Source organism: Toxorhynchites rutilus, chromosome 2 (assembly GCF_029784135.1).
Source record: "Toxorhynchites rutilus septentrionalis strain SRP chromosome 2, ASM2978413v1, whole genome shotgun sequence".
Lineage (NCBI taxonomy): Eukaryota > Metazoa > Arthropoda > Insecta > Diptera > Culicidae > Toxorhynchites > Toxorhynchites rutilus.
In genome coordinates this window covers 331003787-331030739 of record NC_073745.1, presented here as the reverse complement: position 1 = coordinate 331030739, position 26953 = coordinate 331003787, and the positions used below count along the sequence as shown (strand labels likewise).

Here is a 26953-nt window from a genome sequence, read left to right as displayed (position 1 = left end):
GTTGGGGGTTTCGGTGGAGCCCTAAATTAGAATTTTGTTTTTCAGAATTGTCACATTTCTTCACTAAGCGGACCTAGCCAGAATATTCAGCTGCCCCCGGATTTCTCAATGTCAAAGGGGGACTAGGCTCTACGGAATGAACGTATCTGCATGCTTGTGCGAGGAATTGTCAGAAAATCGCGCATGTGCTAAGGATGACCGACATTTGGATGCCGGCCAATTCCTTCTCGATGATCAACACCTTTAGCGCTTCCATCAACGTCTTCGGGACAGTTCCAGTTCCAGAGAGAACGATCAAAACAATTCTTGGAACCTCACTTAATCCCCACAGTTCCTTGAGTTCCACGGCCAATGGTCGGTACTGCATATTTTGCGACCGTGGGTCTCACCCGCATTTTGGTTCTGTGGAAAAGCGACATCGATGATAGTGTCGTGTCGGTCGTTGTTGTCGTATATTATAATATCTGGACGGTGCGATCCCAGTACGGTTTGAAACGGACATTTTTCGGGACAGGTACAGGAAGGTACCGTTAATACAGAGTGCTGTGCCCTCTCTCAACGGCGCAGACGGCCCGGTATAGCAAGTTTTGGTTGGTGCGTTCCACGGCTTACTCACACAGTTGTTGTACCTGCAGATATGTCAACGATCAACGAAGTCCCCCTTCTTTGCGTGGTAGTGACACTCTCTCCAGTGCCGATTGATGATGATGCATTCCGGCCTTTCTGAATGCTTTCCTCATCCTCCTCTCAAGGACTTCTATGGCAGTTTTGCTCCACTTGCCTACTCCAAAACTAAAGGTCAGCATAGGAATCGAAAATGTATTGATCGCGCGTACATTGTTTCCCGCGATGAGGAAAGTCCTCAGGACACAGTTCACTCGACTCAAGAACTTGTCTCTCAGCTCCGTCTTGATTCCGGAGTGGCGAATTGGAAAGTCCAATTGAAACAAGAATTGTTTTCTGGTTATGTTCTCATCACAAGTCTCTTTGTATAAAATCCACGAATTGATTGCTGTCCAAAATATAGTAGAAAATTTGCAATGGCCATCTCCGAGACCCTGCTTTTACGCTATATTTGCGTGCCATCTGGTCAACTACATCTACTCCAAATTTGGTTTTATTGTAAAACGATACAATTTCAAGTATTTCTATTTCTACAATCTAAATTTCGTAACCAAACTCTAAACATATCGGACAACTATTGTGCGCAAACTGCACGAAATTGTATATCTAATTGAATGCAAATGCTTATTGATGTCCACCATTCCAGGGATGATGCATAGATTGTTATAAACATTAAAATTGCCAGATCCGTCAATTTGACGGGTCTCGGTAGAAATAGGTATAGATGGTAGTGATTATGGAAGTTAAAGCCGGTGAACAGAAATTGAATATGAATAATAAACTATCCTTGCAACTTATGAAAAGTCATCGCAAAATTCTAAAACAATACATAGAAATTATATAAAATTTTTGACCATGAAATTTGAAATCCGTCAAATTGACGGAGAGTAAATTGCCTCACAAACATAGATTTTAACACAAGATGTCGTAGGTATCGTAGAACCTCGAATGATAGTGTCCCTGCTCTATTACAGTAATGATGGAGCGAAATCAGAAAATCCGGATTTTCATCATTATTGCCCGTCATATCAATTTTGTCAACCTTACACGATCATTGTTGTCATTCTGATGAAGTAATGTCATTGTTATTTATCATGTAAGGGAACCCTTAAGCTTCGGTCATCTACCCAGTGGCAAAAACAAAACAAGATTTAAACTCTTTAGTAGACCGTCAAATACATTTATTTGGAAATAGCAAGACTGATTGTCTTTTGTTATTAGTTAACAACTTAACTGGTCCACATTGCTTTGGTATCATAGAGTCAAGGCATCAAAATTCCGTTTGCAACAATAACATTACAATACATACAAAACATCATACTCCTTCACCGAAGTATATCCATTCAATGCACGAGCAACTCTAAGCAATACTCCAAACACAAACGACTATTGTAGTTCATCACAGCATAGACGAAGCCTCCTTCCAGCAGGACTTCTATGGGAACAATTCCAAGTATGGTTTTATCGGGCGCACATCGGATGAGTTCCGATTGTAAGGATTCGTTTAGGTATTGCAGCGAAGAAATTCCATCCGTCTTGAGGCACGAAAATCGCAACTGGTTGCAAGCGATTAGATCAACTTTTTCGAACACATACATCTTCAAGAATAGCACAAGTCCCACACTGAATTGCGATATCAGGAGCCAATTTTCCACCGTTAGATAGTCGATGCCTTCTTGATGCGGAAGGTCTGTGATGCGTTGCAGCAATGTTCGGAAGATATCCAGCTCATAGGCGCTATAGCAGGACATATTTGCATAGGATTTTATGTCAACTATGAGGCTGTATGTGGGTTCATCAAATGTGAAAATCCGTTCTTTCTTTTGTTCTTTGTGGGGTAACTCGTTGTTGATAAACTTTATGACATCCTTCAAAAATAGAAGGTACGGTATAACAACAAATCTACTACTCTGTAGAACTTCTATTGGTTTTCCGCAACTGAAGTGGATCAAATCGAAGCATGAATCATTGATATCTGGTGGATCGCTAAATTTGTACCATGGAGAGCTGTCTTGTCTGTTTTCAATTAAATCAATTAGGTTAGCCTTCAATTTTGCCAACTTTTGGTCGCTGTTTATTGCGTCCGTTTTACTCCGTTCGTTATACGTGCCCTTGACAAATCTAGGATTGATATTGGGGAGGTTATTCACGTCCATTCCCTTCAAGATGGTTTGGGACATATTGATTCTTCTAATTCCATATAGATCGAAGAACGTTCGGCTCATTGATAATTTCAATCGTTCGATACGCAAGTTTTCCAAATCACATTTATTTTCGTAGAAGTGAATGTTGCGTTCAATCACATTCTGCTGGTGTGCCATGAACTCATCTGCACAGTGCTGAACATTATCGACGAAGTACTGTGGAATGTGTGCCACGCTAAACATTGATTTAGACGAATGGAGATTGTCGAATATCCTATCCAAATAGGAATCGATCCCCTTCGGTTTGCGAAACGATCTAGCGATCACATACACCTCGGAATTGCCCGGTTTCGAAGTGCATGGTTTGAACACATGGAGCTCCTCGAAGCACACGTACAACAGGTAGAGAAGACTGACGCTACAGTGCTCGTAAAAAGTAAACATTTTCAGGACAAACGAACCGCCTGAACTAAGCATTTTCAGGGCAGTCACCGCTTCCGCCAGATGCAGCTGGGACACGCGATCTTCCTGATCTTCCGGGGCATCATGGCAATCGATCGAACCATCTGCAGTGACGAGATTAACCTAGGGATGAGAAACAAAAAGATGCTATGTAACAAAAATGTATGCACACATATGAGAGCTGAATTCGCGAACTGAACGAAGCCTTTTTGCCCACGATTTCGATTCATACTTCGTTGGTTATGGTTATCTCCGTCAAAATGTTTATTTAGCCTGTGGGTATATAATCATACGCACGCATACACAGATACATAAACTTGAATGCTGCAACCTTATAAAGAAGACTACGTCTAACCGGTAAAATGAACTCGCAACTTATAACTCGCATCGTAAAGATGTTTGCATCAATTGACAGTAAATATTTCTACTCATCTTGAAACAATGAGACAAACAATTGAATAATTATGAAATGTCAGGTATTGTCCAAAATTGTTTGTGTTGTGTTGTAAGCCACTCCCGTTGATCCTATCGACAGTCGAATAAAATAAATTTGGCAGTTGCCTTCCAAAAACATCATTTATTTTCTGACCGCGAAGCAGTTAGCTCATATGCGAAGGCCATCGTTCTAGCATGTAGCGGTAGTAGTAGCGGAAGCGGCGACGGCGGCAACAGCAACGAGTTTTGGTTTAATGCTCTTATACTAAAGTGACCAGATGGTCAAAGGTCTAACGCGGGACACAAAAAAAAACAAAACTTTATGTATATATGTTATCTGAAAAAAAACCATAGTTTAGCGAGTCTCATTTATTCGTGAAACATGTGTCCTTGGAATTAAACCTGATCTGTATTATTTCTTTCTAAGTATCGTCATTCAGTTGTGATTTTTCGGTGGTTTAAATTAAAAATAAATCTTTATAAAAATCTTAAAAATCAAGTCTTTATAAAAATCAATTCTCCGATTTTGTTGCTGTTGTTTCCTGTTAACACTCTCTCAACAAAAAGTCCACTGTCGGTGCGATGAAACCAGCTCAACGTATTAATTGTTGAATGCATTGGAAGCGCTGTTGAACAGTCTGACTAATAAAAATTTTATTTTGAGGTTCATCCATTTAAGAAAATCAACATGATCAAATTGTAATACAATAATATATTGATATCGCGGGACATTTTCGTTCCTTTTGCCAAATACGGGACGTTTCGCGGGACGTAATCCTACGCGGGACATTTTGTTGAAATGCGGGACTGTCCCGCGTAATGCGGGACGTCTGGTCAGTTTATCTTATACACTAAGAGCATCTGAAGACTGTAGACTTCCTTCTACTGTAGGAATCTTGAACCACTGCAACCATTAGTTTGATCTATTGTAGTGCACTCCAGTTTGCACTGTCAGTTCGTTCCATTACCCAGGGAATAAGTGATAGTCGCACTAGGACTTTGCATATCCCCACACGAAGGTATGACTTCCTTTATGAAGTTCCTTCCCGTCTTTGGTTCAGTAGACCAAATCTCGGTAGGCAGTCTCCGCTGAACTAGTTTACTGCATTGGCATAGTATGATGTTTCGAAGATTCTGTTTCGAAATTACAGAAACGACAATTATCGTCTGTCAGATTTCCGATTGCTCGGACAGTGTTCGGTCAATAGACCGTATAATGTACTCAAATTTGCCCTATTCAAGCTGAGTAGGCTGCGTGTTATTCGTTACAAGGTGTAATGAATAATTTGGATTGTCTTGGTGTTAATAGAGCCCTTCAGTTAGCTTTAATCATCGTTATTTCCCAGGTTTTGAGCTCGGATTTCATGCATTATGTAGATAATCCACAAAATGGCCCAGGCCCGACACATTTAATTGAAGATTCAAATCTTGATATCGCTTCCAATTCAACAATATACACTGAGCAAGGACACTGAAGACTGTGGGAGGAATTCTGAGAAGTTCGTTGAACACTTCAAATCCTGTGGGCTCATTCATAGAGGATCAATCGGTAAAGTAAATATTATCACAATTGATACCTCCATACATTGTATCGAAGATCGTTGACACGAACTCCGATCGATGATAATCTGGAATTACATGGATATCCTGCTTCTCAGAGACAGATCAAAATGCACAGAGGAATTGACAAACAAAGTTTTTCTAGTAAAAAAACCGCGTTAATTGGTAAATCCGCGTAAATTGGAAAATCCGCTTAAAAAAAACCGCGTTAATTCGAAAATCCGCGTTAATTGGAAAATCCGCGTAAAAAAACCATGTCACCTAATGATAGATATCAAATGGGACTATCCTTACGTAGAACGGAAGTAAAAAGTTGAGTGTTACTCGCTTCCGAAAACCCGTTGTTTTTTCGTGCAATTTCGTTGGTTGCTGATAGTTATAGTTCGGTTTTCCTCACGAATGAGGACATCTGCTGTTGCTAGAAGATTCCTTTGTGATTTGTACACTCTACTGCCGATGCAAGTGCAGTAGGGTGCCAATGAAAATGGTCATCTCGAATTTCAAAAAGTTACCACATAAAAAATGTTCATCACCTCGAAAAAATACCCTATGCAAAATATCAGCTCAATCGGACCTAAAGGAGAGTGGCGCAAAGCGGTCAAAGTTTGACTTTTCTGAAAATCGAAAAATCACCCAAGGGGGGAGATAGGAAATCGGGGTTTTCGAAAAAAAATTGTCAAATGTCTTAAAATTGCATGAAACGTCGAAATCTAGTGTCACTCGAAAATTTTTTTTTGTCAAAAATCGGCATTCTGGGACTTTGTTTTTTCGGAGTACGAAACGAAAATTGTGGTTTTGGGTGCCAATAAAAATAGTTTTTTCGGTTTTTCATTCGGAACTTGCTACGAAATGTTGATTTGCACGATAATATACCCTATGCAAAATATTAGCTCATTCTGACTTTATTTACTGGTGTCGCAAACGCTAAAATTTTAGTTTTTTGAAAACCAAAAAATCACCGAAAATCGAGGTTTTAAAAAAAATTGATGCCAAATGTCTTAAAATTGCATTGCTCGTCGAGATTAACAGTAGCACTGCAGTACCACTGTTGGCCCGTCCAGAGCTAAGTAGACAGGGAAATCCATTCACGAATCGATGCCCGTAAAAACACCGCCCCGTTGTACAGCCCGATGAGCCATCCGTTACCTAACACCTAAAATCCACGTAAGAATCGTGATAAGGTGCGGCACTAATTTCCTTCATAAGCGTTAAGCTCCGTTACAAGCACTAATTACCGTAATATGCTCTGAAGGAAAACATGAGAGAAAAATGTGAGCTGTACCACATCTCATATTGCACTGGTCTTATTTGACGCGGGTACCGCGTAAAAAAAATGGCGTCAATTGGAAAATCCGCGTAAAAAAACCTCGTTATTTGAAAATCCGCGTAAAAAAACCTGGGTGTAGTCAGGAAAACAAACACAGTTAGAAATATACGAAGAAGGATCAGCCTGCATGGAGATGAATTCATGGTATGGACTCATGAATTCAGAATGAAAATTGAGCTCGATCAGTTGCTCAAAATTTCCAATCACCAATGCACAATGGTCCAGGAGATGCATTTAAGTGGAAATTAGCATTTGGAGCTCGACAGTTATGCTCTAGACAAAAACTCTCTTCGACAAAGTTGTTACATACGATAGATCGCTAATTTTTATGTTATCAAAATAGGGTGACCAAAATTGACGATGAAATAAAAAATATAACTTTCTTATCTTTATAGATAGAGGTAGATATAGTTCGACAATGTTGTAGTCCCAATTGTAAAACATCTTTGTAAAACAAAGTTTTTTTTCTATTTCTTGAAATAACCGATATAGGACCTTTTTTCTAAGTTACGTTAGGGTCACCATGAAAAAAAAATGTTTTTTTGCTCTAACTTTTATATTTTAAATTCTACATACAAACTGTCTTCGGAAGACTTTAGAACTTACTAATGCAAACATTTTGCCATGCAGAACTTGTCAATATCTCAACTTCACCCAAAGTTATTGATTTTTCTTCCTAAAAAACACGTTCTTTTCATTTGTTTGTCATTCTTTCTGGGGCAAACATGAAAAATGTTTGTTGACGGAGTTTAAAAGAACAGATTTCACTCTATATATAATATGTGATTTTCAAAACTGTGGGCTTTTGTTTATTTGTTATTTTTTGTGTTTGAGTAAATTAAAATTGAAATCATGAGTTTTTGGGTAAAAAACATCCAATAACTTTGAGCAGGCTTAAGATATTGACAAGTTCTGCATCGCAAAATGTTTGTATTGGTAAGCTCTGACAGTCGTACGAAGACAGTTTTGATGTAGAATTTGAAATATAAAAATTAAAGTAAAAAACAAACCGTTTTTTCATGGTTACCCTAATGCAACTTAGATAGAAAGTGCCAAAAACAACTTTGTGGGAGATATTTGTTCTTAAGACAAAAACAACAAAACTGTTACATATGATAGAGCGCTAATTTTTATGTTATCAAAAATAGGGTGACCAAAATTTTCGATGAAATAAAAAATCTAACTTTCTTATCTTTATAGATAGAGATAAACATAGTTCGACAATGTTGTAGCCCCAGTTATTTTAAACAACTTTGTAGAACAAAGCTTTTTTCTATCTTCTAATATAATCGATTTAGCGCTTTTTTTCTAAGTTGCCTTTGGGTGACCATGAAAAAACGGGTTTTTTAGCTTTCATTTTTTTTTTCACTTATCAATCCTACTTAAAGTTATTGATGTTTTATCAATAAAATTTAGAGGAGTTGAGATATTGACAAGTTCTGCATCGCAAAATGTTTGTATTAGTAAGCTCTAAAAGTCTTTCGAAGACAGTTTGTATGTAGATTTTGAAATCTAAAAGTTTTTTTTCATGGTAACCCTAACGTAACTTAGAAAAAAACGCTAATCGGTTATTTCAAGAGATAAAAAAAAAACTTTGTTCTACAAAGATGTCTCAAATAACTGGGACTACAACATTGTCGAACTATATTTACCTCTATCTATAAAGATAAGAAAGTTAGATTTTTTATTTCATTGACAATTTTGGTCACCCTATTTTTGATAACATAAAAATGAGCGCTCTATTGTATGTAAGAACTTTGTCGAAGAGAGTTTTTGTCTAGAGAATAACTGTCGAGCTCTAAATGCTAATTTCCACTTAAATACATCTACTGGACCATTGTGCAATGGGTTCATAACCCTTAACCGGATGAGGAACCGAAGAGATAAAAAATTGAAGTGATCTTTCAGTAGGAGTACGCCTGCCAAAACCTCGAGACTCATGGTGTGCGTTAAGGGCATACAATCCAACGCAATACGGGGACAAAGATACTGAATTCGCTCGAGTTTAATGAGATGTGTTTTGGTAGCTGATTGAAAACAGAAACTGCCATACTCAATCACTGAGAGAATACAGTAATCGTTCGCTAACTGGTCCTGGTTTAACTGGTCTACTTTTTAACTGGGCGAACGTTAACTGGTCCTTGGACCAGTTAAAACGCAGAGTTTCGTGAACAATCGACGCCATATTCAAATGGAAGATTCGCTGTGAGGGGCATTCGAATGTAATTTAAAATGTTATGAAAATTGACATTATTTTCGCATGACAAAAATATTGATTAAATTACAGAACAATAATTTACTCGAATTATAATTCATACCTGTTGTTGTACTCAATGCGAAACTTCAATTGGAATCCTTTTGTTTATCCAATTTCATGATCAACGCGAAACAAACAATTCATTGAAGTTCCCCTCGATTTTATTTGACGTTTAACATGCCGGACCAGTTAAAACGCGAATGTCGATAACTGGTCTTCCCTTTTCGCCCAGTTAGTGAATGTTTACTGTAGTTGTACGATATAATATTATAAGATTTTCGGGATGGTGCCGGTAATTGTACGGAGAAAATTTATTCTTTGTTGACATTTTTTTACTCAAATACCAATTATGGGCCCCACAAATACATTTGAGGTCGAACCAGACCCCAAGAAACATGAAACACCGCTTTGTCATCTGCAAGTTGTTTTAGGCTGCAATTTTGTGTAAAGCAATTGTCAATATCGCTTACGTAGAAGTTGTACAAAAAAGGGATTAAACATGAACCCTGGGGAAGGCCCATGTAAGAGATCCGACTTACTGCCGAATCTCCGTGTTATCTACGCCACGTCGGAAAGTGCTCCGGCCACACCACACGCCAATCTACACTATTGACCGCTGAACGCACTACACCCATTCCCACGCGAAGGATTTCACGAGACTATTGTGTAAAACAGCAGCAAACACTTATGTTTCTCACAAAGCAAATTGTGTAACTTGCGGTACGAATTGAAGTCGGACGCGGGTTTTTCGGGTTTTTGAATAGCTTGTATCCAATCATCCGAAACAATATTATGCTCAAGAAACTAAATTCTACAAGCGATGTTTCGTCGTTTCGTCGAGGAGGTTTTTCAACAAGTTGAACTTAATTCTATCCGATCCTGGAGCAGAATTGTGACAAGAAAGAAGAGCAAGAGAGAATTCTACCATCGAAAACTCGAAATCACGGTCGCACCTATCTTGTGGTATATCTCGAACAATTTTTGCATGGAAACGGAATCGGGACAACCATTCGTGCAAAATTCAAAATCCATCGATGTGAATATTCTTCGCGTTCATTCGATAAAGACGGATTTCTCATGCTTCGAGCCACTTTCCACAATTTTTTCATTTACGTTTCTCGTGACAAACCTACCACGAAATTTCGTCAATCAGCACATTTGTTTCCCTTCGATTAAGTTTTTAAATTGATTTTCAAAGGCTAAACATGTTTGAAAATTCTCAATGGTTTCACGTTCTCCAAAAAATGCATTGAATGCATTCGATTTTTCTACATAAAGCTTCGACGAATAGTGGAACCTGGGATAGGTTTCGTTTGAGCGCGAACTGCGCTGTGGTAGATCAAACGAGAAAGGAAGTTATACTAGCTAGAGCAATCGCGTCCACATATTCTTTCCAATCAGTGTATTGTGTGGTCGTATGCTATGTTTATAGATTCAGAAGAATTCGACCCAGTGGTGATGGAAATTTTGATTGGTCAGTGATCTCTATCGTTGGGATCCTGGATTACATTCCACTTGCAATCTGCAAAATTGTCTTTAATACTGGAAGCATTGAGAAGACAACGTTTCTGATGGAGTCGGAAACATTGAAACACGTGAAGATTAGGTCAACAATGTCAGTCAACTTTTTTAAATTTCGATTGGGAAGTGGCACTGGACGGAAAAACGCGGACAGTTGGGGTTTTTGATGTCCCCTGGGTCGTTCGCTTACGAGCGTTTCTTTGGAAAAAAAATTGGAAAAGCGCTTCTGTTTTTCCAAGCGACTCGTGTATGTTTCACAAGCTTAGAGCACGCGTTCCTCCGCAATATGGACACTTATGCTCAGTCGCACTGCAGGATACGCCCACATGTTCCTCTTCGCAAGTGGTACAGAGCTCTTTGTTGGCGCAATAAGCTGCTGTGTGACTAACTGACCTGCATTTTTAGCAAAAAATATCGAGAAGAAAGTAATAATCGATTTAATTTTTTTTTAAATTTGTGGACTAACACAGTTTTTGCCGGCTAAATCAATAGCAAATCCATTTAACCTCATTGACCAACCTTCATTTGAAAGCCTATAACATTCATGTAGAAACTTTCAATAAAGAGATATCTTTGTTTGAATGAAAAATTTTCTCTTCGTGTTTGATAATGAATAATTCAATAAATAGTTATCGCTTCGCAAGTGGAAAGGCAGTTTTGAAAACTACACTAAGTTATGTACGAGGATAATTAATCCCAAACTTGAAAGTTTAAGCTTCAAAATGATTTACATCCCATCTCGTTGATTTTTCACGAAGTTTCAGCATTTCAAAAACCACCTGAAAACTTCTTCGCACTCTGTTACTCTTATATTTTTGTCGAGTGTAGAATGGGGATTGTGGAACTTCCAAGGAACGCTTCCAGATTTAGTAGTTAGTTTGAAGCTGTTACTTACCGTTTGAATTTTTGTGGTATCTCCTGAAAAAGGCTCGTCAAAGTTGAAATTAATTAAAATTTGAAGATATGAGATAAAGATATCATAATTTCTTGTTACTTTCATCTAATATTAGAATAAATAAGTTTCTGGGTTCGATAAATTTCAGTTTCCATTAAAACCCGAAACAAGCCGAATATAAAGATATATTTTAGCGGTCAGGGCTGCATTCCTCGGTGGAAAACTGAAGGTGGAAATTTGTACCGCCATTTGTACCGCTATCGATTCCCATCCCACCTCACCACGATTCGGTCCGGGTTTTTTTTTGTTGCCGTTCTAAATGTTCTTTGGAGTTCTGTTTTTGGGAGCGTTGGGAATGCAATGTTGCGTACTTGTTAAGTCTGATTGCTAATTTCGAAATCTGTTCAAATTGCGGTTTTTTAATTCATGTCCCTGATTCGGTGATAGCATTCATTCATCGGCCCTTGTTAGTGCTACCAAATGTTTAACTGAAGAGTGTCATTCAATCTCGATTATAGCTATAGATCTCCCTAATGTAAACCCGCCATAACACATGTTTGTGGTACCTTTGCAAAAAAGGATGAGTACAGCTGTATTAGATAGTAGAAAAGTCCCTGGCGTACTGATTTCCCATTTAGAAAAATAAAATCAAACTCACCATTTCGAACTGCTTGCTCCGACGCACGATTGCGTCCAAATTCTGCCGTTGCATGATGTCGCCAGTGTTATCCTCCCCGAAGCACCATGAGTCCAGCGTGCGCAGTATGAACCGATCATCTATGATCATGCTTCCCAGGCAGTTTCCTTCGTAGTATGGATTAAGTGTATTGGCAAACCATTCCCATCGGATACTCGGGTGATTCAGCTTCAGATAATGATTCAAACCGGTAATGAACGCACCCGGTGCTTCGCACAAATGCACACTGTAGAATGCTTCAATTTTCGGCGGCACCAATTCATACTGGTAGACACACTCGTATAATTTGGCAAATGCCTGCGTGACAAACTCGGCCCGAACGTTATGTCGGAGATCCATCAGAATCGGAACCAAAGAGGACCGATTGCGGGTATGCTCGTGCCAATCATTTATTTCGAAAACATTCAGCCGACTTTTAACCAAATTCAATCTCTCCTTCAATCGTTGCAGGGTATCGAATCGTGAAACTGGTTCGCTGAAGACAGTGTCCAGTGGTGGTAACACTGGCGATTCTCCGGATGGCGGCGCAGGAAATTCGTACCTTTTGTTGAACTGTTGCTCGATATCCTGCTGTATGTCTCTTAACATATTTGGTCCCACACCGCGTCGACCGGTATTCCTACGATTATCTCTTCTGGAACTCATTGCATTTGTTTAACCCTAGTGGGTCGATTTGAACCTATCACAAGAACGGACACGACGAAACAATGGAAATATGCACTAACAGCTCTTTATTTTACACCATTTGCATTGAAGATTAAGTAAAAATCTTATGCTTTTGTTTTACAAAATGCTACTTATGTTTGTGTTGCGTGCTCATACAAATTATTATTCCGCGATGTTTTCTACATTGTAGATTAAAAATTCTTGACAAGGTTTATTAAAAGGTAGGAGTTCTGGAAAAAGCATACAAAGCACTGCGCATACTATTACTCTTTCTATTACTCACTGCGATCAGTTCAATAAAATATGTTAAATGAAAACATTTGACAAATTGTATGAATATGGAATGAGCAAATGCTCATTTCAGTAGTCCATCATTTGTTGTACAGCTGCTTTGCAGTTAAGAAATGTTCCAAAACGTTTCTCTGGCATATTATCCAAGGAAATATAAATGGTTGAAAATAAGCTTCAATTTGGCTTGAATAATAGTTTATACAACGTATAATTCAGCATATCGTTTCATTAAGGGTGGTTGGTAATTTCACAACTTTAATCGTTGCTATTTAGCATAGCAACATATTTTCGAACCGGTCGTTGCTTTCATGGTTGTCATTTTACTACTTTCTTTTTCGCTCCGGTGGTTATCAAACGTTACCAATAATTAGTAAATATAATGATATTTTTTGGTAAATGCTACCAATCTATAGTAATTATCTACCGTACTAGTAAACATATATGTCAAGCAAAACGTAGGCCCACAATCCCGCCGAAAATGCACGTATTAGAATTATATCCTTATCATACCTCCGTATTGCCTTATGGCAACAATAAAAATGGTTAATACGCGCTTTTCTCACTATTCTTCAGATATGAAAACATTCAAGTTTACTAATGTTATCGTGTAAAATTTACTAACATCTGGTAGGGATGCGGGTTTTCTGATAATATGTATGTACACAAAAATTGTACATTCTACTAATGTTTATGTTACGGACGGAAATGTCAAATCAGGGCCGGTGGTAAAATTTGTTTACGATCTAGGGATAATAAAAGAAATATGTGTTTCCCTATCTCGAGCAACGGCGAGAATAGGAGAAACTGAATTATGAAACACATGTTTTCCCCGTATCTCGTATAGGAGCGAGAAAGGGAGAAAACAACTAGAAAATAGGTACTTAGAATGACGCAGGCAAAAAGAGATTGCCGGATAAGCAGGTAGAACACATGGCAGGAATAACTGAAATGACGCAGGCAAAAGGAGTTTGGCACCAAGGCAAAAAGAGAAGTAATGAATACCCTTGCGCACCAACAGGCAGTTATTATTGTGATAAGATGTTCAGGTAGCTTATCGCTATGTGTGGTGAGGGTAGAATTAAGAACTGGGGAGATAGTTTTAGTATAAAAACTGTAGAAATCACAGAAATAAATTACTCTCGATTCGTCCACGGAAGAAGCGTTTTCTTTGTGAGTAGAATCCGAACCAGCTAGTCAAATTACTAGCATCTAGGGAATTTTGACATTCCCTAGATTAACAGTTTACATTACCAAATGTATTTGGTAGTTTTTCAACGAGGATTTTTCTGAGTGAATGTTTGCATGTGGGACAAAATCGAATTGGTTGTCAAAAAGAATCCTATATAAATATCAAAGAGATCCATTAATCAGGAGGGAAAAAATGTTAGTTTTCTCATGATGATCCAATACATAGATAAAATATTGTTATCAAAGGTATAATAAATCAAAAATAAAAACTATGGATGGGTTAAACCTATGATATAACCGCAAGGTTGACGTAGGACTGCCGTTGTAAGGGAAACATTTCGATTTGCAGAAACGCAAACGAGAAGAAAAGCATCCGCTGCTTGCATCTATTTTGCACTGCTGATTTCCCCATGCTCCATGGTTTTTAAGTCTGTGTTAGGGAAACATCCATTCATTCCAGCGATCGTGCCTCAATCGTTGCGCAATCATAACTGAGTAGATTTCCGAGCGGCACTCGCTTATATACCGATTGGTGTGATTTCAATAGCCTGTTTTGAAAGCAATTTTAGGGCTATTGAAACAAGTTTTTGAATCAAAAAGTAACAAGCATATAACGCATAGACATTTTATCTTTCAAATTAAGTGTTTATCAACCATTTCGTTCAGCTGTTTAGGTTTAATAATATAACGCTCAAAATCTGATTGCTCCGGCGTAACGCATTCATTTTCGAAACTTTGAACTTACCCCCCAGTATAGAAATGAAAGACGTAGTCCTACGTCAACAAAAATTAACTAACTACTTTTTTTGCATCAAATAATGCTAGCGTTCAGAATCAGAAAGATCTAGCTGATATTTTGGCAGGAACTGAAATTTCAGTACTATTGAGACAACTTAAACCAAAGTTTCTTTCATCAAAACAAATATACGAATTACACAAATTACAATATTTATTGCATTCGAGTTCATACAAAATGCAGGAAAAAAGGATCAAAGGATAATGCTTAACCCTTTCCCGTATTATTTAATACGTCACACATCAAGTGATTTCACTAGCCTGCTGAACGTTCTAGCTCCCTACGTTATTCAAGTACCCACGAGTGAGACTCGATGTTCTACGGGAAAGGGTTAAATGGACATACTTCGGCTATCGTGCCACCTGCATCTGGTCTTCATTGAACACTTTACTGAGACGCTGTGGAACTTCGAACTGCTTGCTCAGCTGATTGAATTTCGATTTCCAACATTGAGCTTTCTGTCGCCACATTTCCTTTGATATTTGGCACAATGGGTAGAGTTTCGCAAGGCTTTTAAAAATTTTCGGAATTTCACACTCAGATTCTACGATGTTGTCACTCCATGGATCGGGATCTTCCGGGATGAAATCCGCGTAGTTATGAATATAGCGACAAAAGAATCTGCGCTACGTGTTGGTGATGAACGTAGTCCTCTTGCTCGACAATCGGCCTAATTGCTGAAAAGGCGTTTCGAAGTTTAACCAGGTTCCCTTTTCGGTTGAACTGGAACAATGTATTTATATTTAAATGATACTTTAAAAGTAAATGAAAACTTTGCAACAATCTTAGTTTAAAATATTTCAACCATTGCACTCACTCCACAGACACGGGAACCCTTGTTGGGAATAAGTTTATCGTCTCCTCGAAAACTGACCCAGTGCATTTGTAAGAACGCATCCGAGGGGAAACGATGGAAACTTACCGGAGCATTTTTACTCGGACTCACTTCGGACAGTACTTCTCTGAACAATGAATTTTTAATCACGCTTTCCCGAGTATTATTCTGATTCGGACACAAACGTAAATAAACTGAAACGAAAACCGGTGCGAACTAAATCACGAAAACATTTGTTTCTTTGATTGGAGAAACATTTGACAGATAGTGTGAGGGGAAAAAAGGTCCAAGATAATTTTTTTTCAAGCAAAATGCACTTGAAAAAAACACTGACTACGCAGGGTTATGCGTTTGCATTTTTGGTTTGGTTTAAGTAAGCAATTTTCTAGGTGTAGTTTCCGATATACTGTCTTTCCCTTCGAATAATAAAACAGAATGTCAAAATATCATAGAATTCAAGTTATGATACAATTCGGTTGTTTTCCATCTGTATTATTTCAAAACTGTTTGTGAATCTAAATTCTTGTGTTGAAAATATTATCGATGGATGTGGAAGTTATCCAACAGCGCGCCTTGGCAGTGGATCCACCGGATCAGGATTTCAATCCGAATTTTCAGCCTGTGACCGGTGAGCAGTACCTACAGAAGGTTATTTACGAACGTAAACACTGTCCCGCCGTTGTCGTAGTTAGACCGAGCCCAAAACGGTTACAAGCGCAGAGCAGCAAGATTCCATCGGGAAGCGGTGCCATACCTAAAGTAAGATGAAACCAACTGCTGAAATGATAATTTAATACACATGTTTGTTTTTTAGGAACTGCTCAAGAATGTCGCACCGCAAGCGCTCATACCGACCAGAGAGTGGGAATCGCTGCAGAACAAAAAGTTCACCGAACTGCGGGATACGATAACGCACTATCGTGGCAGTGAACACTTTCACGAGAATCTACGCAAGACTAACATCTATTTGAATTTCGACAATCGAAAACAACTGCACGATTATTGTGCCAAAAATCAGCCTCTCGTACGGATCCTGCTGAGTATACCGCAGCGAAATCTGGAAGTGCTGCTCGAATATCTGTACGAGTGGCTCCAGGGGAAGCAGAATGAGGACGAGCAGGAAGTAGAGGAACGTATGTATCGTAAGGACTGGATAACGCAGTGGATCTATGCTATTCTGGCGTGTATAATTGCCCCGCTGGAACCGTATATCCATAGCATCCTCAGGGACATTGCTAAGGCATGCATTGCGATGCGGAACGAGCTGGCGGCCGAGGAGGAATTGAGAGTACTGCCATTGAATCTGCTCATTTGTATAATTTCAAAGAATTTCAATCAGCTTGATTTGGGAGATAACACCGTTTGAAGTTGGGATCGTGAACCTAGGGAGTAAGAGAGTAAGAGAAGAATAAATTTCATATTTCGTTTTGATTATTATGCATCAATACTAAACATCGTCTGATAAATTAAACTTTTGATAAACGTTTCAGATGTTATTACTATCATTGTCTTATTTCAGGAGAATAATTCTATTAACACTTTTAAATATTCAGTATAATTTATATTATAATGATAATGCACTGGTTTTCAGTTTTGTTCGTTCGAGTGTAAATTAAATAAAAACTTCACCCGAAAAGAATTTAGACCTAGAGTTTAAATTCTTGATCTTTATAGTACAGAATGGGTTCGTCAAGTTCACTTTTAAGGCACTTTTTCAATGCCGCCAATACGAGTTCTTGAATCAATTCGACCTGTTCGGCCGGGGTGTAATCGTCTTCACTCGATCGAGAGATAGTGATCACAGTTGGAGATGGAAGCTGCGTGAGGAAACTTTCGAATTGAGTAATCATGGCCTGAATCTCTTCTCGAGTCGATTCGTGGTGAGGTAGATCCGTAATGTCACAAGTGCAGCCGGCGTCGTAGATCATTGACCAATCAATTTCCTCCTCGGCGTATTCCTTTTTCAGAATTGTCACCAGAGTGGTAACTTTCTGCAGTAATTGGGTATACTCCTGGCTTATTTCCTGCTGGTAATCCACGAGAAAATGTTTTAGATCACCCACTTCTTCCAAATAAAGGAATATCGATTCGAGGAACTCAAGCTTTTCTTCTCGATTCTTGGCGATTCGCTGTAACTTCTCCAGATCGTTTTCTGTGCTGTCAGCCAGCTCGGGCGAGATGAAAATTTCTTTCAGCTTCTCGTATAGGTCGACCTTGTCGTAGATTTTCAAGAAAGGATTGTGCGTGCTAAAATAATCCAAATCGATATCCAAAATATATCCATCCTTGAGTTCATCTTCATCGATCGCTTTATACTCTGCGATGGAAGAAACGTCCAATTTCAGAGCTTTCTTTTTTTCTAAATTCTCCTCCGGTTGATAGCACCCATCTGACACGAAATACTCCAGTGTAGAATCGGTCCGAATGCTGCCCTCGTATTCTCCTACGTTGAATTGGTATCTGAAAGAAAATTTCGTAAGCCGCCAAATTTTATGAACGTATCCAAAATACTCACTTCCCGTTCGGCATCTGATCGGACCACTCTGGCTTAATCCACACAATCCGTTCGACGTGGCCAGCAAAAACCGTAGGCATCAGCCAGTTTTCAATACTGATACTGTCCAACAGGTCCTCCTTATTGAACACGTATTCCGCGGGCATATGTTTCGGGATGCACATGTCCGGATGGGAATCGAAGTGGATAATTTTGTTTCCTCGCAAAGGAAGGTGTCTCGATCCAAGACACCGATACAGAAAGGTCAGCACGTCGTGATGGTCTTCGACGACGAATATTGGAACCTTTGGGAATACCCGTGCACTCACTGTTGGTTGGTCTCCCGTCTGATTGCTGCCTTCAACAGTGGCTGCCGCTTGTGTTGATGTTGCGCTGGTTGATCGCCCTCCGTCATCGTCACTCATTTTTCCTCGCAAACAATAATTATCGTTTAATGCCTGGCGCCCCGCGTATTTGTTTTTTTTTCCAATATATATCAGAGTTTCTAAAGTATCTCTATCAGATGCCGATGTTTATGACCTTGTCTAGAACTTCTCCGTTTGGTTGATTGGTGCTGTCATCGAAAACTAGTGCTTTCGCCCACTTCCCACCAATCTGCATTCGCTTCGATTCGATTCACCCGTGACCGGAATAAATCGCCACAGTGAACAACTGCAACAGAAACAACCACTTGAAAAAAGTGTACTAGGCTAGAAATATTGTGGCGCGGTATTGTATTCCAAAACAAAAATTAACCGGGCAAACGTATTGCTCCGGGCAATAAAATAAAAAAAATAATTAAAAAAACTATTTTGTTTTGTAGGATATTTAAATTGTTTCAAACCTGTATGTTTTTCAATAGCTTACTATATCATATGCCACAAACACGACAGAATAACATCATGCAAATCAGTCCGACAAACAGTGGTCGACTCTTGTGCTCGCACCTTTCCGGAGATTGTTGTGTGACGGAGAGAGATGGTTTGTTTACGGCTGAGACGTTTACGCTAATCTAACGGCAGCGAGGGGCAGCCCAAGGCGCCTCTATATATACCAGGTGAAACAATCATATGAAATGCACTTTCAGCCATATTGGAATTGCTGTCGGTATTGTTTACAAACAGCATCAGAACGCTGCCGGCGACTCTCTACAAACTGTTACGACGCTTATTCGAACGATGCCTGCCGATCGGCTTTCGCGAATTTATGTGAAAAAGAAGGGATTATTTTGTAGAATTTCATTCTCATTTCCACTACTTTCGCGTGTGAAAATGCAATAATGGCGTATCCTAGCGATAACAAAACAAACAACCCCCGCTCCACAAACCGTAATCACCTTCTTATTATAGTGATGATGTTGCTTCACCTGTTATACATTGATATAAGCACCTTGGGGCAGCCGGGGCAGTGGCTGTTTACACTTAGAAAAATCCCCGGTCGAAAACTACCAAATACATTTGGTAATGCAAAATTAGTAGAATGTACAAATTTTTTGTACATATTGTCAACAAACCCACATCCCTACAAGAGTTTAGAACATTTTACTCGATAACATTTGTAAACCTGAATAATGTCATATCTGAAAACTGGTGAGAAAAACGCGTATTAACCATTTTCATTGTTGCCATAATGCAATACGGAAATATTATATGGATATAATTCTGTTACGTGCATTTTCAGCGGGAAAATGTAGCCGATATTGGGCTTACGAATCATGGTTCTGCTTGACATACGTGTTTATTAGTACGGTCGAAAATGACTATAGATTGGTATTATTTACCAAAAAATTCGTTATATTCACTAAATATTTCTCTCAGTGTACAAGTGTCTAAAATTTAACAAATACTTCATTCGAAAATATACTTTTTGTTAAATGAAAAAAACAGAACAGTTGCAACGCAAGGGGTTGAATAAAGTTCACAGTGAAAAATGGAAACAATAAAGCACAAGCATATTGTGTGCGCAAAGCGGTTTCAACGTTTTGGCCCACCATATTATAGACATCATGCGGTAAACATGCATGTGTCTCTGCTACAGGAATGCCAGGTGATTTTTATAAAATATCTTCACATGGTACGAAAAAATGTCTTCAAATGTCTTCACAATCATATCGAAGGAAACTGTTTATTTCAGTTTTGAAGTTTTGGTTGTAACCAAGGAGCTGGAATTGACAGGTGGTTCGTTTTCGACAGTATGACGATAAGGCATGGATGATGCGAGAGGGGATGAAAAATGACAGCGGCTTTTTTTGTTTATAAACAAAGTAGATCAAATCTTTATGCTACATAGCGGTCCCCACCAACATATACCTACGCTGGGCTGGTTTCAATCGAACTAGCTGTTGTGTCTCACAACCCGAACGATCAGGCGAGTCTTCGGCTAAAGCAGTACGGCACAAGCCCACCGGTTATTAAGAGCCACCTCTTTTATATACCCACTAGCATAGCTCCCACAATCGCTGAGTTTCCAATCCCAGCAGCAACGGCAACAACCCTCACGTCCCGTAGAACAGCAATGCAGACAATAACTTGCAGCAGTCACCGAAACACTACAATGATGCCAACAGCGTAAACAAAACCAACATTTATGCGCAGCAAACACATAGCGGCATGCACTCCTCATTGCATGCCATTTGTTATCCTCTTTCTCGGAAAACACTAGCCGTTCGTTTGGCCGCTGTCAATTCGAACTCAAGTAATGGCTGAACAGCAGTTCTGACATAACGTTCCACCTTATTATACCGCCTTGGTTGTAACTCAAACCATATCCATAAAACTGATGTAACCGGTATGTAACCGGAAAACCTTTGATTTGTGAAGTGGTCGTATAGGTCCAAAATCATTCGAATTCTCTAGTGCAAATGAACTAATGTCTTCTAGAGACAATATGTATTCAGACCACTTGAAGTTCTCCAGATTTTGAAGTAGAAGTCGCTTTGTTATTGAATTCATTCTATATACTTGTGGATTTTTGGTTGGAAAGGTTTGAAAAAAGCTGGTGAATGTTCGGGGTCATGAAAAATTAAAAGGAAACAGGGGACACAAGTTCACTACAATAGATCAAACTAATGATCGCAGTGGTACGATACTCCTACATAAACAAGTGAAACTGAAAAGAAAGCGAGCAAATGACACTGAGACAAAAGCCCTACTTCTTTTGACGATATTTTCGACCAATAGTTAGAATTTTATAGAAATAATATTTCTCAAAAATTCACATAGGGGTTGTCCACATACTACGTGGACAACTTTAGGGGGGGGGGGGGGTAGGGGGTATCAAAATGTCCACGCTTGTCCACGGAGAGAAGGGAGGAGGTATAGACTATGCCAAGTGGACACGAAGAATAAACATTTTTTTTGACGTAGGACTACGTCTTTCATTTCTATACCGGGGTGTAAAATCAAAGTTTCGAAAACGAAAGCGTTACGCCGGAGACCGAGATTTTGAGCGTTAATAGCTCCTACACAACTGAACGAAATGGTATGATAAACACTTCATTCGAAAGATAAAATGTCTACGCGTTCTATACTTGTTACTTTTTGATCCAAAAACTTGTTTCAATAGTCTTAAAATTGCTTTCAAAACATGCTATTGAAATCACCAATCGGTATATAAGCGAGCGCCGCTCGGAAATCCACTCAGTTCTAATTGAACAGCGATTGGAACATGTTGTCGCTGTTGTGGTGAAGCTCTTCGTTTGTCATGAAAGCGCGGATGAACGGTGTCACCAAGAGCCTGTTTGTGCACCTTAGGCCAGACATGAATCCATCAGGAGGAGAGTGATGCCACAAACGGTTCCCCGGGAAGACATCGCTACACACACATACACGCGCGGAATTCTTTCCGTTTGGATGCCATTCAGCATCAAGTTCCGGAAAATAATCTGCCAGTTCCTCTGGGAATTTAAAAATACATTCATGTGAAAGAGTTTATTTGAATGTTTTCTATCCAAATGTATCTAATGTGACCAAATACATTTGGTTTTGTGATTTTTCAATTAATCGCAATTAACACGATAGCTTCTGAAGATTATTCTTCCCCATCAGTAGGATATTTCCGTATCCAATATTGTATGCGCCCGCAATCGATTATTGCTCAGTCGCCGAAATTTCCGAGCTCAGAGAGTTCATTCCCCTCTAGTTTGCCTTCCAAATTGCCATCGTAAACCACGCCTTCTCTCGATTCAATCACGCACAAAAAGCATACTTAAGCGATATTCTGGTGGCGAGACGCATTCATTTTTCGTGAGGACATCGACAAGACAACTGGACGGCGAAGGATCGAGATCTGCCCTGAACCGCAAGCAGTTTTGTTTGAAACTGTGAGGGAGCACAGAGAAGCCGATCCTTCAGGAGAAGAGAAGGTGACCATCGAAGCAGCCGCTACACACACACATACACGCACGGAATTCTTTCCGTTTGGATGCCATTCAGCATCAAGAAAGATCCGGAAAATAATCTGCCAGTTCCTCTGGGAATTTAAAATTACATTCATGTGAAAGAGTTTATTTGAATGTTTTCGATCCATGTACCACTGTGACCAAATACATTTGGTTTTGTGATTTTTCAATCAATCGCAATTAACAGGATAGCTTCTGAAGATTATTCTTCCCAATCAGTAGGATATTTTCGTATTCAATATTGGATGCATAAAACCTTGTACCTCCAACGTAACGCTCTCGTTTTCGAAGTCCCCCAAATATTCATTTATTCATTCATTCAGAATGGATTCAGATTCAACTTCAAACAAAGGATCACTGAATCAACGATAGTCCTACGTCACCATTGCGGTTATACCATAGATATAACCCACTTTCTGTTTTTTCAAATATAATCACCGATACATTCTAAATTAAACGAAAGCTGTTCCGTATTCTAGAATTTTAAAACTCTGCCCAACCTGAGTATTCCGTAATTCTATCTATATACATATATATTTATTTCTATCTATAAAGATAAGAAAGTTAGATTTTTTATTTCATCGACATTTTTGTCATCCTATTTTTGATAACATAGAAATGAGCGCTACATTATATGTAACAACTTTGTCTAAGACAGTTTTTGTCTAAACAATAAATATCTGCCACAAAGTTGTTTCTAGCGCCTCCTATCTGAGTTGCATTAGGGTAACTATGAAAAAGTTGCATTAGGGTAATTATAAAAAAAAACTCTAACTTTTATATTTAAAATTCTTCATCAAAATGGTCTTCGTACGACTTTTAGAGCTTATCAATACCAACATTTTGCGAAGCAGAATATGTCAATATCTTAATCCTGCTCAAAGTTGTTGATGGGTTTTCATCCAAAAACTCAATCTGTTCGTTCAAATTCCGTCAACAAACATTTTTGATGTTTGGCCCAGAAAGAATGACATTTTTTTTTATCTGTATTACAGTGACTTTCAACTCATTTGGCTGGTTCGTCACTTTTACTTCCATTTTTGGAAGAATGTCGGGAGTGAGAATTGAACTCGTGACCTTTAGCGTGAGAGGCATGAATGTTACCACTACGCCAGATCGCCTCCTCTAGAAAGAATGACAAACAAATGAAAAGAGCGTATTTTTTTGGGAAGAAATATCAATAACTTTGAGTAAAGTTGAGATATTGACAAGTTCTGCATCGAAAAATGTTTGTATTCATAAGCTCTGAAAGTCTTTCGAAGACAGTTTGCATGTAAAATTTGAAATATAAAAGTTAGAGCAAAAAAAAAACAGTTTTTTTCATGGTGACCCTAACGTAACTTAGAAAAAAGGCGCTATATCGGTTATTTCAAGGGATAGAGGAAAACTTTGTTCTTCAAAGATGTCTCAAACAATTGGAGCTACAACATTGTCCAACTATGTTTACCTCTATCTATAAAAATAAAAATGATAGATTTTTTATTTCATCGACAATTTTGGTCACCCTATTTTTGACAACATAAAAACGAGCGCTCTATCATGAATAACAACTTTGTCTAAGACAGTTTTTGTCTAGAAAATAACTGTCGAGCTCTAATTGCTTATTACCACTTAAATGCATCTCATGGACCATTGTGCATTGGTCTTATTACGTTGCACGACAAAAATTTTAATCTAATTACTAAACGACAATCTAAATATCAGCATTTTATTCTAAAGACAGATTATCATTGTTATCTGAATGCATTGATAACAATGATAATCTGTCTTTAGAATAAAATAATTGAAAACTAATAGCGTGCACCCATTAACTTGATTTGTTTACATTTGTTTCATAGGAACAAAAGTTACGCGAGAATTCCATAATGGTTGAGTTTTCATGATATTACGAATATGGTTTTTTCATCAAATATGATTTTCTATAGATTTTTTTTCCAACTCGAGAACAGTTAGTGTTAGAATGAAAATGTCTGTATAGTTTTTCATGCAGAATTACGTGTAAAATTAATTTTCTCGAAAAGTTACAATTTTTCAAAGTATTGGAATTTCATCAATTCCTAGGATTGAATATTTAAATTTACGTAAGATAATCCATACACCACTAGTCGTCATAATTTCCTCTGATTCTCTTATCTCTCCACGCTAACAACCGTTTGTTTACATCGAGTTCCGTTATCTATTATCCATAGAAACTGCGTATTAATTCGTGATCAAATTCACTATACATTAAAATTCGTACAAAAGGAGTGTAAATTATTGCATGTGGTTAGATAAAGTATTCAGTATGATTCCTTGCTGTGGTGGCTGAGAGCAGACATACAACCGCAAAGGGTTAATGAATTGCACAATGATCGATAAGAATTTAAAAAATAATGAAATATTTTAATACGCTTTCAATAACCTCTGAAAATTCTCCGAACTATGGCGCGAAAGGTTTCTTATTGCGCTACCGACTAAAGGTGAATTGGAGATCCAGAGCGAAGATGAATCGGCATTTGCTGTGATCAATCATATTCCGGAGTGGGCAAAGATCTGCACTCAACACAAAAAAAAAGGACCAGAATGCGGCATCGAAAATTTTGAGTGGGTTTTGGAACGCTGAATTCTGTCATAAAACGATGCATTTGTCAAAGCAATAACTGGGTCTTGTATAGAACATTTCAAAATTGCTCGTCGATTTGCTATACGTTCGTTATGTCATGAAATATGCATAATCCAAAAAGAAAGGATAATTTTTCATTCGATTTCCAGATGGAATAAGTACACTTCTGAAATGGAGCTGAGAACTCAAATTAACATTATTGTATATATGTATTATATGTGATATCAACACATTTCATTGCAAGTGTTGAAAAAATCCTTAACTAAAATTTATTTGAAAATAATTTTAAACCCACTTATTTTTATTCGATTGGTGTTTGCAATCACAATTAGTAAAGCTCAAGATCAATCTTTGAAGTTGTGTAGTTTATATTCAGATGCGGATTGTTCCTCACCTGGCCAACACTACGAGTTTCCGTGTTGCCAAACTAGATAGCTTGCATATCTTCGCTGATAATGGAAAAACAAAAAAATCTTGTTTACTCAAAAGTGTTTCAAAATTAAATGAAACATGTGCTTTGTCATGCTACTCATTTCTCTACCGTACAACAATAATGAGCCAATGAGCAACAAATAGCAAAGATGGTACAGCAGGGTACAGCTAGTAAAATTTGAAATAAAATAAACTTAAATGGATTTCAGGCGCAATTCAGTTATTTCCTTAGGGGCTGTCCACATACCATGTGGACAACTTTAGGGGGGGTAGGGGTTACGAAAATGTCCACGCTTGTCCATGGTGAGGGGGTAGGGGGTTTTGATAATGTCCACGTGGACACGTAAAGTATATTGAAAGGGGTGTAAGTGACATCATCGATTTCTCTACTCTTTTGGTCATAACTAAGCTGCAAACACATTCCCAGCTGTATTTGACAATGTGTCAGAGCCTCGTCTATCGGATTCTAAAGCAAACTCAAATTGGAACGTTTTTGCAGTTGAGTTATTTACTAAAGAGAAAGTTGTTGAAGAGAAATCGATCAAATCACTTACACCCCTTTCATTCTGAGTCCCTTATTTAAAGTCAAAATTTAATAAGATCTGTTCTATATTTACAAGATATTTTTAAATATACGCCCACCCTCAATACTCTGTATTCAACAATAGAAAGACAGTGTTGCCTGAGAGTGCTGCCCGGTCAGACATCCATATTTTTTCATATGGCTGGACTTCCTCCCGGAGATGTATATTTTGAAAGAAACGCGCATGAACTGGCATCGATCAATTTATTCCAATCTGTAATAGAGGATCATGTATTCCGTCAGGATAAAGACACAAAAATGTTGGAATTTTTGTAGTATGAAAAATCACGACTTATGTGCAGGTTTCGATTCAGCTTCTACTCTTGACCACAAAACGGCTTCGTATTTATTTTCCGAAAGCTACCAAGGTTTTCCGAAAATTGAAACGAACAACAAATTCTTCTATGAGCGGCCGCGGGCCGTATCTGTGGAGATCTGTTTCTTTCAATGATGTTTTTCTTTATTGATATCTGGTAATTTTTGTAATACGCCTCTAGTGGGTTGCAAGTTTGCAACATTTGCACAACCCGTTTGGATTTGACTCGATCACAAGAATGAACGCAATATTGTGCTAATTTCAAATCCGACCGGATTCCGGAATAAAGGTTTATTTTATCGAAAAACATTTGAAAGAACGCATCTCAATCTACGATTCGTTTGATAAACGCAACGAAAATGCATGACTTGACTTAGATGGCACCCAGTGGAACTTTAGTCTTCTCAACGTAGGTATAACTTGCGTTAT

The 26953-nt window shown here is 38.4% G+C and overlaps 3 protein-coding genes across 4 annotated transcripts; 1 reads left to right on the top strand and 2 right to left on the bottom strand.

Moving 5' to 3' along the window:
- Window positions 1-1774: 1774 nt before the first annotated feature.
- LOC129771862 (cap-specific mRNA (nucleoside-2'-O-)-methyltransferase 2) lies at window positions 1775-12737 on the bottom strand. The gene is made up of 2 exons (XM_055775976.1): window positions 11884-12737; window positions 1775-3353 (listed from the first exon to the last, which is right to left on the bottom strand). The coding sequence occupies exons 1-2, from the start codon at window positions 12565-12567 to the stop codon at window positions 1968-1970; spliced, it is 2070 nt and encodes a 689-aa protein (XP_055631951.1). The 5' UTR covers window positions 12568-12737; the 3' UTR covers window positions 1775-1967.
- A 3394-nt stretch (window positions 12738-16131) lies between these two features.
- LOC129771872 (protein Gemin2) lies at window positions 16132-17187 on the top strand. Its single transcript, XM_055775991.1, has 2 exons — window positions 16132-16457; window positions 16513-17187. The coding sequence occupies exons 1-2, from the start codon at window positions 16242-16244 to the stop codon at window positions 17062-17064; spliced, it is 768 nt and encodes a 255-aa protein (XP_055631966.1). The 5' UTR covers window positions 16132-16241; the 3' UTR covers window positions 17065-17187.
- Window positions 17112-19197, bottom strand: LOC129771868 (UPF0489 protein C5orf22 homolog). Of its 2 annotated transcripts, none has more exons than XM_055775985.1 (3): window positions 19060-19197; window positions 18214-18864; window positions 17112-18158 (listed from the first exon to the last, which is right to left on the bottom strand). In XM_055775985.1, the coding sequence occupies exons 2-3, from the start codon at window positions 18615-18617 to the stop codon at window positions 17345-17347; spliced, it is 1218 nt and encodes a 405-aa protein (XP_055631960.1). In that variant the 5' UTR covers window positions 18618-18864; window positions 19060-19197; the 3' UTR covers window positions 17112-17344. The 2 variants fall into 2 exon arrangements, with proteins under 2 accessions (XP_055631960.1, XP_055631959.1); XM_055775984.1 differs by having other exon boundaries at window positions 19037-19191.
- Window positions 19198-26953: the final 7756 nt, after the last annotated feature.